The following is a 14,416-nucleotide window of genomic DNA, read 5'->3' on the forward strand; positions in this document are numbered from 1 at the left end:
AACAGTTGCTTGGCTTATTCATGTGAAAAAATATATAGCAGTTAAAAAAATAAAAAATAAAATAAAAATCCAACAACACAACCCAGGCAGGTCAGTATCATTTGACTGAAGGGACTTTGTCTGGCCTATAAGCATTACTAATAATGATCCTGACCCTTTCACAGCAGTGGCGTGAGGAGAAAAAGTTTACATTTGAACAAATACAAATGGTACCCCAGAGAGAGATATTTACAGCAGTCTTCCTTCAGATCCCAGTATTGTTAAGGGAGCTAAAGGTTTGGTCTCCACAAGGATTAGTACTCAAGAAGGATATTCTGTCATGATCAGGGCAGCCTGAGCAACCTCATAAGAAAATAGTGCGCAAGACCAGAACACAAGGGCAGGGAGCTCTGTCCAGCTAACATTTGCATTTTCTGTCCATATTAATAGACTTTACATCATTTCACACACCACTGGACTAGGCCTTCTTCCCTTCCGTACACCATTTTTTTTTTAATGTCAATAAATAGATGGTCCTCACTACACCTGTTCATTCAAGTACCATGTGCTACAAACTGCCAGAATTACTGCAAGAAATCACATTGTGGCTGGAGCAGAGCAAAATAAAAACCCAAGCAGGAAAACAAAGGCCTACCATAACCTTGTCACACAGAGCTGGATAAATATTTCTGCCTCCCTTGAATGGCTTCAGTATTACCCACAGTGCATCAGTTTCCATTTAGCGCACATCAAATCTAACCAGTTTCATTCTGCAGTTATTTCTGAGGGACTATAAGCACAAACAATATTGTAAATTTTGACCTTCCAGTCCTTCCCACCCCCTTAAAAAAATAAAAAATAAAGGTAGGAAAAGAGCATTGATTAAAAAGGGAAGGAGCACTTCAAATACATCCTATCCATCTCCCCCAAACACCAAGGCTGACCAGTAGCTTAGTGGGCATGGGAACGGGATTTTTTTTTTTTTTTAAAAAAGCATCAGGTCCATATAAATATATATATATATGTATGTACATATGTAAAGCTGGAATTTCTCACTGTCCATTCTGAAAATCAGAGCTAGGTGCTGGAGGTTGTTTACAGAATGGAAAACGTCTCTTCCTTTAGGCCATGGGGGATTTCATTCTTATGAGCACCAGTGCCTTTGCAGTTGTGTTGGGGGAGAGGGGACTCGCCCCCAAATCTTTACAGAGCTCTCCTGGGCAAAAGAAAAACAAATAAAAACCCAAAACAAGAGGTTCCAGGGACAAGGGGCGGCCATGCCCCTTTCTTCTTTTCAGGCAGTGATGAGCCACATATTAAAATAAAATATGCAGTAGTTTTCAAGCAGCCTCCTTGTAGCCCCTTAATAGAAAAGCAGGGACAGCGATGCCTTCAGTTGGTGCCATCCTCACTGGTGGGCAAGGTGCAAACTTATGTTCAGTTATTTTAAATTTTAACATTGCTCCAAGTACAGAGATCTCCACATCCCTCAAACTGGCCCAGTTTTTGTTGCAGAGTACTGTCTGCACTGTGGCCAAGCCAAGGCTAACACATAGCACATGGGTTTAAAAAAAATACTAATTCAGTTAATTCTGTTTTTCCAGTATGATCGGTGTACAAAAAAAACCTTTTTAAATTAAATTTGCAGCATGTCTCACTATACACCAAACCATGTCCATGCAAAGCAGCAGCTCTGGAACCAAATCTGGGTTTTCTGATTCCTTTCGTAGTGTGTGCAGAATGACTGACTCTGTTCCATTCGGCAGGAATCTGCAGCTTAGAGGAAAGATCCAACAAAATGTTTTGGTGATTTGTACGTTCCCCTTCAGTGCATTATCAGCTCTAGCACACAGCTTCTTCTCTTCTGCAGAGTCCTTGCAAGACTTTTGCTGTTCCATTTCCTGGAGCTCCAAAAAATGCAGCTGTCTTCAGCTCTCCATGCTCATAGCACCGATCAGCTGTTCTACTTTGTAAGCCAGGCGCTGCCGGCACGCCTGCTCATCCTGCTCCAGAGCTCCGATGATCTGTATGAAGGAAACACATCATCAGAGATACAGAGCAATGCAAGCCAAGTAAGTGTCAGCTCGGTACAATAGGTCTCAAATTATTCTGACAGTAGAAAGGAAGTAACATAAGGGGGTCGTGGCAAGAGGTTGAAATGGATGGACTTGGGAGTACTATCAGGGAATATTTCTTCATAGAAAGCATGGAAGACAAAAAAAAAAAAAGTCAGGATTCAATAAAGTACAGGGTTAAGCACAGAGCAGTTCTCATCCCTGTCCTGGAGGCACATTTAACAGTCTTGTTCCCAGGATATCTATAATAAATATGCATGAGACAGATTTGCTTACATACCATGTACAACACCACAATGCTTTCCTAACTGCTTATAAATCCTCTCAAACTCAGAATTTTAGATTGTTTGCATGCTGTGATGCCTTTGATTGGCTCAGCGCGAGGATCAAGCTTTGGCAGCTGTGGCATTCTCCATCCCAAAACTCATCTAGGTCATCCTTACGCTGATTTAAAGAAAGGCATCATAGCTTTCTCCAGAACCAATATGGATGCTGGAACGCTGCAGAAAAAGTGAAATTTATGATTCAGATTCTCCAGTTTATCAATTCTAGAAAAATATCTTTTTTTTGCGCACCATTTGCTATTCCCATTACCAGAGAGATGACAAATTATTTACGGTTGTCCTTTGAACAGGAGATCTGTGACAGCATTTTTATTCATGTCTCATTTACCTCCAAAGTTATGCAATTCTGGACTATAATCAGAAAATGGCTGTTTGTGCTGTACCACGGAACAGATACATGCAATTAAATTGCTTAAAAGTGCATGCTTTTTACAGAAGTAATTGCAAAATTTGTTCTATTTACGTTCAAAATTAAGAGGGTGGAACAAATGGGGAAGATTAGGTTTATAGTATTAGATCCATTAAAATAAACTCTGCTGCCTGGTGGGTGTTTAGTTCTCGGAGACTTATTTGGGAAGATGGTGGACAGTGAAGATGGCACATCTTATAAAGGGGCAATGCTGGGTGAGACCAAGGTCCATCCTGTTTCCAACAGTGGGCGATCCATGATGTTTTGAAGCAGCTGGAAGATTACTGCTCATTCCCAAATGCAGGAGTGGCACTCTCAGTACCTACGTAGCTAATAAGTACGAATGCACCTGCTTCCAGAAACTTGACCAAACCTTTTTCAAACCCAGCTGTACTATTAACTTTGACTACATCTTTAACTGTGGAATTTTTTCCCCCTGTTGTTTCGTGGGAACAAGTTGTATAGAAGTCAGGAAGGTTTGGAGCTAGCTCTGGTTCCACCCAGACCTTTCGCAGAAGCGATGTGGATGCAGAATGTAATCTTTCCTATCCCTGAGTGCAAATATAAACCATGGAGGAAAAAAAGAGGCTACCAAAGGAAACAATATAAACAAGGTCCGACACAGTGCCTCAGCTTTATGGTGGCAACGTAGATTAAGATGTTGACAGGAAAAGACCATTTGGCCTGGGCAGTAGCTCTCAGCTTGCCTTGCCCTTACCACCACTTTTTGCATGCCAAGGAGATCTCCCAGCTGTTGGGCATCCAATCTTGACAGCCTGTGAGAGGTCATGTCTTATGCTTTGCTACTCTCCCTAGCTTAATGGCACAAAGTGCCCTGCCCAAAAAAATCACTCAGGCTATAGATACGACTCACCAACCATAAAATGATGAGTCAATACTCAAATAATGAGGAAATATGTGACTCAGTAATAACTCATTGGTTTATACACCACCAAGCTGCTGCAGTAAACCTATTATGAGTCTCAACACAAACACTGTGATCCACCAATGACAGCACCAAAAGTAATTTTTTGGAATTTTATATACAGAGACTTCATGGTCGAAGCAGTGCAGGCTGATATTATGGATAAACTGTCTTGACACTGGCCGCGTATCGAAGCAATATCTTCATCAGGGACACATCATGCAAGTCCTTTCCAAACACCACACGCTGATTCAAAGCTTGTCAAGGGTCATCTTTTCGGGATGGTTTATCCAGCATAGAAGCCTGCACTGCTTCGACCATGAAGTCTTCATATCCAAAATTCCAAAAAATTACTTTTGGTGCTATTGTTCATGTAGCCACATTGTTTTGAGTATTGACTCATTATTTTATGGTTGGTCAGCACATCGAGTCGGAGCAATTTTTGGACAATTATTGATTTTTTGCTCTTTTCAAGGATATATATTATTGGCCTTGTGAATCATCCTGCTACATCCCCTACAATTATAGGTGAGAGCTTAACAAAACAGATATACAGAGGTATATTTAAAGGGGTTATTTACCTGGACAAACCCAGAGATTCAAATTTCCAGCCCAGCCAGCTGGTATAAAGATGAAGGCTGGGTGATGGAGCTTAAGTTTCCCGGGTAGCACTGATATTATTAGCCGGAGAAACTTGTCTAGGTGTTTAGCAGTAGATATACCCAGGTAAGTCCCATGAAATTTACCTTACTAAACTCCCCCTTGCAGCCCTGCTGAAATCTGACTTCAGTGTTTTGCCCAAATAATTGTAGAACCATCGTCAGGAAATGATTTGTGTTTTCTGAACATGTCCCAGGTTTGCCCACTGAAAAATAAAATTTACTAAAAACAAGGTGGGTAGAGGTTATCATTCATATAGTGCTAACATAAGGACCTTAGCAATTCCAAAAGCTTCTCTCTTCAAATATTCCCTAGCCTCAAAGGTATCATTCCTGCCCCTAAACTTACAGCTTTTTTCTTTTAACTAATCTATATTTTGGGTATTTTTTAACTGAACCAGCACAGCAGTGTAGGCAGATGCCTGAGAGCTATCTGTATGGCCCTAAACCCGAGCATAAGATAATATGAAAATAATAAATATTTTTCTGAAGACAGATGTTTTGGGCCTACCTACGTGGCTGCTTCCTCTTCCTGCAATGATGGATGCTCTCTCAGGTGCATCATTCTACTTCACAGGCTTCACCATTCATAAAAATTCCCACTGCTCATGGATTGGTGGAGAGGTGTGAGAGAAAGTAGCACATATCTAAGTGTAAGCTATCTGAAAGTGTGTGTTGCCATATTGTTTCTCCTAGGAGCCTTTGCACTGCCTGTGAGGTCTCCTTGGGGTTATAGTGTAGGAGACCATGGTACCTTGGTTTTGGTGAGAGCTGCATTCTGCACTGTTTAAATACACAGAGGAGACCTGGCCCTCAGCCTGGCATGGCCTCTCTGGTGGAGGACTTGCTAAGGGGCGGGCAGGTTTCTCAATGTCTCTGGAGTAAGCGGGCTGCCCTTACCTCCTCACTGTATTTGCTAACGTAGGAGTAGATCTCATTGAGTGCGCTCAGCATGTTGAACTCCACTGCATGCATGCGTGACTGCTCGGCGAGGTAGGCATTCATGTCCTGGTCACTGATTGCTGGCAGCTTTGCGATGTCTGCGTAATACCTGCAAATCAAGGATGCGCTGCTGAATGAGTGATGCTGGGCTGAAGGGCGACCCCTGCCCCCTGCCCAACTGCTGTGTAGCTGAGTGAGAGCTGTTTAATGGGTTCTGAGGTTTACTGCCATCGCTGTGGGGAGGGGGCAAACCGTATCTATCACTTCAAGCTGAAGCGTGTTTTAATGCACCGACAGCACCTACGCCCAGTCCTGAGTACTGCGTAACGCCAGAGCATAAGCGACACTAAGATCAGGTGTAGTCAGAGCCCCAGCACAGCAATGCTGTTCCAAAAACACAGACATTGGCACTAAGTGCTTGTCTTGTTTTTACTAAGCACCAGATAGCCTGCATCCTGTGACTAAGTAGCCACATGCAATCTCCACAAAGGAAACTACATTGAAAATATTTTTTTTTCCTTATTCTTTCCTCTGCTTGTCAGGAAAGAACAGCAGCGACCCACTAGAAAGCAGCCTTTTCCCCTGGTTGCTCTGAGCTGCACACGCTCTCTGGTTATTGTGTAATCCAGGCTGCGGCTGGGTTAATATCGCCTTGCCCCCTGGTAATGCCCTTTATAATCAAGATAAAGCACCTGGTGCTGGCTGCACAGTGATTATTGCTACAGGCCTGCTGGAGGAGCGGGTGCTATCCTCTGCTCTGCCCCCCTCCCCCAGGAGTACAGTTCAGTAACTATGAATCCGTGATTGAGATACAATCTGTGCCCAAGCTAATTTGGTCATGTGGGTCGACAGCTTTTAAATTTTAAATGCATTGAACTCTAGCTTGCTCTCTGCATGGGGGCGGGTAGCTTGAAAGCTCTGGCACTGACCGCTCCACCCAGTTCTTGTAACTGGGAATGTCCTTGGCATACAGCAGCTTGTTGGAGGGTGAGTCCTTCCCCAGCCGGTGCTCTGAGGTGGAGCACGAATCCATGAAGGTCTGGGCCACCACGGACAAACAGGCATCTGTGATGCTGCCTTTGTGGATATCAAAGACAAACTGAGGGTTTTTGATGACATTCACCCAGAACCGGAGAGGAAGGCTGCGAGAAAAGAGAGAGAGAAAAAAAGCCAGTGTAAGTTCTACAATGATCAGAAAACGGACGATAGGATGGAAATTGCCAAGCTTGGTCCAAGTCCAGCTCTCCCATAGGCGTTCGTACTGAATATCATGAGAGCTGGCATGCTTTCAGCACTGCGAAGCAGAAAGTGCCTCCCTGCAAACTTGAACACACCACACTGGAGTGTGCACGGCTATGGAAGTCGTCATTTCGTGCTTGGGTAGCTGTGCATCAATTTGTCACTTCAGCTTTGCAGATGAAAGGCACATTGAAATAATATTTTATCATACGTGCATGATTTTGTACTACCAGCAAAAAGATATTCGCCCCATTGCTTCTAAAAGTCTAAGGCCGTGGAACTAGCAATGTTCTTTATGTAAACTGCTTACAATAATGAGGTAACGCGGCGTACTAACCTGATTAACACACACTAATTTATCACCTCAGCTGTCCCTTGCTGGTAGCTCACCTGATATCCAAGCGGGCCTCTAACCAGTTACCTTTCTCAAGCATGGCTCACATTTATATCCCATATTTCACCAAAAGGCTGGGGGTCATGATACACAGTTGCAATATTGCAAATAATCCACCCTTTGCTCCCTCAAGAACAGAAGCAAGGGGGGCGAGGCGATATGGAGAAAAAGGATTAGATAACAGATGCACAACCTAATACTACTGCAGGCCATGGAGGAGGGAGGGGGAGTTAGTCTGGTACCAGCAGTCACAACGCCCAAGAAACCAATTGGGTTGGTGCTGGTAGGTGGTTGGTGGCCAGGTACCATCCATCAAAGCCACAAGGACCTGGGTGGCTGGATTTTTGTGCAACAGCTTCACTAATTGTAGTAGCTGTTTAGATTAAATTATTACTTGGTGGTAAACCACTGAGGGGGCTGCTTGTTGGATAGATGGGAATTTGAATGTTCTACAGGACCATAGAGTACCAGTGAGAAAGCTGAGAACTGACATGGATAACAAGCAACATCCTATGGGCTGCTGCTGTGGCTGGCAGCTGGGATATATTCTTAGACTGGATGGATGAATTCATCTTTTTCTAGCAATATTTTATGTTACTAAAGTAATGCGGTGCGGTTGCCATTTGATGATGCAACAGAAGGCGTCAGGATATTTAGGACCTGTTGGCCCCATCCATTGCCATGCAGTCTTTACTTACATCACAAAACCTTTTCACAAATTCAATAACGGGGGTGGAAATGGGGTAACAGAAGTAGAGTATATAAGGTACATCATTAAGCTTGGGGGGTGCGGGGGCAGGGGAGATTATGTTAACACCACTATGGCAAAGTGTTGAAACAAGTTTCCAGCCAGTCTTCTCTGGCTCTTGGGGGCAGGGGTGTGTGTGCATGCACTAGCATGCAGCACTCCACTGAGGGAAGCACAGAATAGCCGTAAAGCAGAGACACAATCTTAAAAATAAAAAACCCCCAAAATCCGGTGCCTCACTTCTCAACAGCAGCTGCTTAATCCTCTCCCGTGCTTCATCTGCAGCAGTTTAAATAAGGACGTGGACAGAAATGTTGGGATGGCAGTCAGGAGCTGTGACAGTGGGTGATTGCTGTAGAAACAGATGTGCTTCACAGTCATTTCTTGCTATATTTTTAAAGCTTTTAAAAGCTATAATTTCATTCATTATTCAAACATATTTCTTTCCCTTTACTAATGACTTCTTCTTATAAAAGCTTTTTAGCAGAAAGTTTTCTGCTTTCTTTTGTGTTTCCCCACCTTCCTACTTCCCTCCTTTCACCCGTGGATGAAGCATTGCAGGGGATCCTGTTCTTGAAACCGTGGCGGTTATTAAAAAAACAAAACAAAACCCTTTTCAAATGGCAAGGAACATGTACTTTTCTAACCGATGTGAGTTATGCTTGCAGCCTGCGGGGTTCTAATCCTCAAATAACAGCATACACAAAGATTTAATGGTTCCTATTGTTTTGAGAGTCCAAATGCAAAAGCACTGCTTTTTGTTGACTGCACGGAGCGAGCTGCGGTTACTCCTTCTGCACTTCCAAACGACAGCCTGGGCATGCCAGAAAAATCTGGGCACAAACATCTTGTTAACTAAACTTCTGTTTGTATTCACCTCCCCTTTCCTGTGACAGCACCTAGCATTCCAGGTAGGTTTGCAGTCTTCTGGAAACTTGAACATACCACAGCTCATGCGTGCACTGCATTTGAAGTAGTCATTCAGTTGCACCAGTTTGTCACTTCGACTTTAAAGTTGTAGGACACATTAAAATAACACTGCATCATCACATACACGACTTTGCATAATCTGTGAAATAACCTTTGCACCGATGTTTCTAAAATTCTAGTGCACACTGAACTGTAACACCAGAAATACCCAAACAAGCTTCTTACCAGTTGCTTTTCCAGGTGTGCCTCACATCTGTATCATGGATGGTGTGTTTATCTGCCTGCTCATCTAGGAAATCAAACATGTACTTGATGGCGAGCGGCAGTGCACTACCTCTGTGCACAGTGCTGAACAGCGTCTCAAACAAGTCATCGACAAACTTTTGCAGCGTACCCTAGAGGAGAAGACAAGCATGAGATATTTTTAAAAATATAAAAAAAACCCTCTTCAAATCAGGAATCCTTGAACTAGATAGTCACAGCAGAAGGGGCTGCCGTATGGTATCCTCAGGAGCCAGGCCCAATTCCAGAGGTGGGAGGAGAGAGCTGTGTACAATGTGCTAGGCAGGAACTCTCTTAGGACCATTGCAATTTCCTTATGTGGTATGAAAGATTAGCCCAGCTGGGGAAAAAAAACATTGGAGAAATTACTTACCTGATAATTTCATTTTCCTTAGTGTAGACAGATGGACTCAGGACCAATGGGTATAGTGTGCTCTTGATAGCAGTTGGAGATGGAGTCAGATTTCAATCTGACGTCAGCACTACATATACCCGTGCACGAGGCTCTGCTCCTCAGTTTTCTCCTCGAAAAGCAATTATGGATATATGTGTCTTTGGATAATTTTGATTAATTTGGTTAACTTGATTCCCCTTGCTTCTTCCTGCTGCTTTCGTACAAGGTCCGATCTTTCCAGGTATCGGACTAGAAGTCTGCCGACGTTCAGGTGGCGAAGGAGGCGTGAGTCTTCCGAGTCCTTATGCTCGTCTGGAGATGGCAGCAAGATGGTTTGGTTTAGAATCTTTAGATGGAAGTGAGAAACCACTTTTGGCCTGAAGGAGGGTATAGTGCGCAGCTGTATGGCTCCCGGCATGAATCTGAGGAACGGCTCCCAGCATGATAGTGCTTGAAGTTCAGAGATTCGACGGGCTGAGCAGATTGCCACGAGGAATGCCGTCTTCCAGGTCAGGAGCCGTAGGGATAGACCGCGAGTTGTTCTGAACGAGGCTCCCGCTAGGAAGTCTAACACTAGATTGAGATTCTATAAGGGTATCGGCCACTTTTGAGGTGGTCGAATGTGCTTGACCCCTTTTAAGAAGTGGGAGATGTCTGGGTGGGCCGCTAGGCTGCTGCCGTCCACCCTGGGTCTGAAGCTGGCCAGGGCGGCCAGTTGTATCTTGATGGAGTTGAGAGACAACCCTTTGTTAACGCCGTCCTGCAGAAATTCCAGGATCATGGGGATTTTGACTGTCCATGGAAGGATGTCGCGGTCCTCGCACCAGGCTTCGAATATTCTCCATACTCGTATATATGTTAAGGAGGTGGAGAACTTGCGCGCTCGGAGCAGTGTGTCTATCACTGGTCCTGAGCATCCACTCTTTTTCAGGCGAGATCTCTCAATGGCCAGACCGTAAGCGAGAATCTCGTTGGGTCTTCGTGGAGGATCGGTCCTTGGTGGAGTAGATCCCTGTGTGGAGGTAGGCGTAGAGGGTTTCCCGCCAGAAGTCTTCGCATGTCCGCATACCTCGGCCTTCCTGGCCAGTCCGGGGCCAATAGAAGTACCAGCCCTCTGTGGTGTTCTATCTTGCAGATGATTCCGTCTAGTAGTGGCCATGGAGGGAAGGTGTACGGTAGGTCCTCCTGAGGCCAGGTCTGGATGAGAGCGTCTATTCTCTGGGACAGCGGTTCCCATCTTCGGCTGAAGAACTTGGGAACCCGGGTGTTGGACCCGGTTGCCAGAAGATCCATGGCTGGTGTTCCCCAGTGGTTTACTATCTGCTGGAAGGCTGTTGTAGACAGTGTCCATTCCCCTGGATCCAGACTCTCTCTGCTGAAGTAGTCTGCAGTGACGTTGTCTTTTCTCGCGATGTGGGCAGCTGATATCCCTTGTATGTTTGATTCTGCCCACGTCATTAGGGGTTCTATTTCCAGGGACACCTGCTGGCTCCTGGTTCTCCCCTGGCGGTTGATGTAGGCCACTGTTGTGGAGTTGTCAGACATGACTGACTGATTTCCCCGGAGTCTGTGGCTGAACCGTAGGCAGGCTAGTCTGACTGCTCGGGCTTCCAGTCTGTTTATGTTCCATGCCGACTCTTCTTCGTCCCATTGCCCTTGAGCAGTTAGCTCCTGGCAGTGGGCTTCCCATCCCTACAGGCTTGCGTCTGTGGTGAGCAAGGTCCATTCCGGTGGGGATAGGTTTGTTCCCTCGCTCAGGTGGTCTTCTTGTAGCCACCATCGTAGTTGGCTCCGAACCTTCGCCGGTAGCCGGAGGGGGCGGAGTAGTTTTGAGACATTGGGTTCCATCGAGACAGTAGGGAATGTTGTAGGGGCCGCATGTGGGCCCTTGCCCACGGGACGACTTCTATGGTTGATGCCATGAGTCCAAGGACTTGGAGATAGTCCCATGCCGTGGGGAGAGTGGAATTCAACAATGTAGTTGTTCCATCAGTCTCCTTCTCCTTGTAGGGGGGAAGGGTGACTTTGCTCCCTTTGGTGTCGAACCGGAATCCCAGGTATTCCAGGCATTGGGAGGGCTGCAGGTGGCTCTTGGGTGTGTTGACGACCCACCCGAGGTTCTGCAGTAGTTCCTTAACTCTGGTGGTTGCTTGCTGGCTTTCCTCTGACAATTTCGCTCTGATCAGCCAATCGTCCAGGTATGGATGCACGAGGATTCCCTCTTTTCTCAGTGCTGCCGCTACTACCACCATGATCTTGGTGAACGTTCGGGGAGCCATAGCCAGCCCGAACGGTAGGGCTTGGAACTGGTAGTGATGGCCCAATATCGCGAAGCGTAGGAAATGCTGGTGGATGCGATGGATCTGTATGTGGAGGTAGGCTTCTGACAGATCCAGGGAGGTCAGGTATTCTCCCAGTTGTACCACCCTTCTGACCGCATGCAGGGTTTCCTTGCAGAAGTGGGGTACCTTCAGGTAGCGATTGAAGGTCTTGAGGTCCAGTATGGGCCGGAATGTTCCCTCTTTCTTGGGCACAATGAAGTAGATGGAATTGTGCCCCAAATTTTGTTGGTGCGGAGGCTCCGGTGTTAATTGCCTTTAGGGCAAGTAGTTTTGATAGTGTGGTTTCCACTGCCTTCCTCTTGGAGGGGTTGTGGCATGGAGAAATCACAAACTTGTCCGGAGGGATGCTGTGGAAGTCCAGGTAGTATCCCTCTCGGATGATCGATAGGACCCAATTGTCCGACGTGATCTCGACCCATCTTTGGTAGAAAAGGGCAAGCCTGCCCCCTAAGATGTCTTCCTGTAGATGGCTCTGCTGATTCTCATTGCGTGTTGCAGCTGGGGCCTGATCCTGAACCGGCTCCTCTTTTGTTGTGCTGTTCCGAAAGGACTGCCCCTTGCCGGCAGGGCGGAGGGCTTTGTAAGTGTTTTTGTATGGTCTATAATGCTGGGATCCTCTGCCCTTGGGTGCCCGTGGAGAGAGGCATTGGTTCCTCTTGCTCCTGTCCTCCGGTAGATGGGGTACTGGGGACTCGCCCCATTTGTTGACTAGTTTGTCCAGGTCGCTTCCGAAGAGGAGTGATCCTCTAAAGGGCATTCTCGTGAACCTAGTCTTAGAGGACGTGTTGGCTGACCAGCTTCGGAGCCAGAGCTGTCTTCTGGCTGCCACTATGGACAAGAGGCTTCTGGCTGAGGTATGCACCAGGTCTGAGATCGCAACTGTGAGAAATGATATTGCTGGGCCTCGATTGGCGTAGTTGCATCCCTGGCCATCGCCAGGCAGGCGTGTGATACTACGGTGCAGCAAGCAGTGATCTGTAGGGTCATAGCTGATACATCGTAAGACTGCTTGAGGATTGATTCCTGCCGTCTATCATTGGCATCCTTGAGGGAAGCTCCACCCTCAACTGGTGTGATGGTGTGCTTTGTGGTGGCGCAGACCAAGGCGTCGACCTTAGGAAACCTCAGGAGTTCCTTCGTCGTGGAGTCCAAGGGGTAGAGAGCCTTTGGGGCTCGACCCCCCCCTTGAAGGTGGCCTCTGGGGTGTCCCATTCCAGGTCGATCAGTTATTGTACGGCCTGTAGCGTAGGGAAATGGAGTGAGGTTTGGCGGAGCCCAGCCAGGAAGGGGCTCGCCTTGGACTCTGCTGTGTTGCATGTGTCCGGGATGGCCAATGCCTTCAGACTCATGGCTACGAGATCTGATAATTCGTCTTTTGGGAAGAAGCGCGTCATGGTGCGATGCGGTTCCATTCCTGGAGGGAGCTCCCCTTCTTCCAGGGGTTCTGGTTTCTCCTCTGAATCATCTGTGTCCCCTAAGGGGAGGTATTTGTCCAGGGGCGGCTCATCTGGTAGAGGCCGGGAGGGCCCTGGGAGGTTCTGGGCCACTGGCGGGGGTTGTGGTGGTGCCGCTGGTGGTCCTGTCTGTGCGTAGATGTAGGATTGTAGTTCTGCGAAGAATCCCGCCTAGGTGAAGTTGCCTGGGACCGCATTGGGTCCGGCGGCGTTCCCCGAGGGCCCCCACTGTGGGAGGGCAGAGACGGGAATAGAGAGGTCCAGGGTAGTCTCGCTGGTAGATCTGAAGTCCTCTACAGGCTGAGGGGGACCTTGTCTCGGCTCCCCCCGAGCTTCTTCGCACAACAGGCACAGGGCGGAGGTCTCCTCTGGCTGTGCCACTCTCAGGTGGCATGCCGGGTAGAGGACTGGGCCTTTAGCTGTCTTGGACAGCGGTGCCATGATTTGCGCTTGTATCCTGTACAGATGCGCGTGCTGGGAGGCCTGGTTATGCATTCCAGGTGCGCCTACGTTGTGCGTCTAGGAACAGAAGATGCACGCGTGGCTGTGCGCACAGGCCTAGTTGTGCGCTCGGCACCTTTTGTGCGCGGCGCATATGTGCGCACAAGTATTTTATGCGCCCAGCTCGCTGCTGTGTGCATGGCTCAGTTGTGCGGATAAGCGGCGACTATGGGGGGGAAATGGCGTCAGCGATCACGCAGGCAAGATAGCGCTGCCCCCCCCAGAGGGTCTCCACGTGGGAGGATCCTCGAGCCAGGTCGGGGTCTAGCCCAGACGGGGCTGCTCAACCCGATTAGACAGACGCCGGAGGGACGATCTGTTTGGTTATCTGAGCCTCGGAGACCAGAGACTTAGAGAAACGTTTTCTACCTTACCTTGTCTCTGCGCTTCCCGGTCTCTTGCAGGGTGGTCTCCAGCTGCCGGGGGGAGAGGGGAATACCTTCACCGCCGCGCTCGGTCTTGCACCCGCTGCCTTTCAGCCGCTCCCTTCACCGAGGGCTAAGTCCACGCCAGGACCGAGGCTTACCTGTGAGGGATCTCAGAAATCACCTCAGGAATTTTCGACTGGGGGAGGGACCCTTAGGTATCACCGCAGGAGAGCGGGGCTCGTCTGTAGGAAAGATTCTCTTTCTTTCTTCTTTGAATTTGGAGTTTGGTTTTCTAACGCTGTGCAAGCGTGTGTGAAGTCCCGAACTGCTGTGGAGACGGAAAAAACTGAGGAACAGAGCCTCGTGCACGGGTATATGTAGTGCTGACTTCAGATTGAAATCGGACTCCATCTCCAACTGCTATCAGGAGC

The 14,416-nt window shown here is 47.4% G+C and overlaps 1 protein-coding gene across 1 annotated transcript in view; it reads right to left on the reverse strand.

Moving 5' to 3' along the window:
- Positions 1–895: 895 nt before the first annotated feature.
- Positions 896–14,416, reverse strand: part of PLXNA2 (plexin A2) — a 315,878-nt gene continuing 302,357 nt past the window's right edge. The window contains exons 29-32 of the mRNA XM_029572653.1: positions 8,870–9,039; positions 6,263–6,475; positions 5,292–5,442; positions 896–2,003 (exon numbers count right to left, since the gene is read on the reverse strand). Coding sequence (XP_029428513.1) covers positions 1,908–2,003; positions 5,292–5,442; positions 6,263–6,475; positions 8,870–9,039 — 630 coding nt within the window. The 3' untranslated portion in view covers positions 896–1,907. The remainder of the gene's footprint in view (positions 2,004–5,291; positions 5,443–6,262; positions 6,476–8,869; positions 9,040–14,416) is intronic.

This window comes from Rhinatrema bivittatum, chromosome 12, assembly GCF_901001135.1.
Source record: "Rhinatrema bivittatum chromosome 12, aRhiBiv1.1, whole genome shotgun sequence".
NCBI lineage: Eukaryota > Metazoa > Chordata > Amphibia > Gymnophiona > Rhinatrematidae > Rhinatrema > Rhinatrema bivittatum.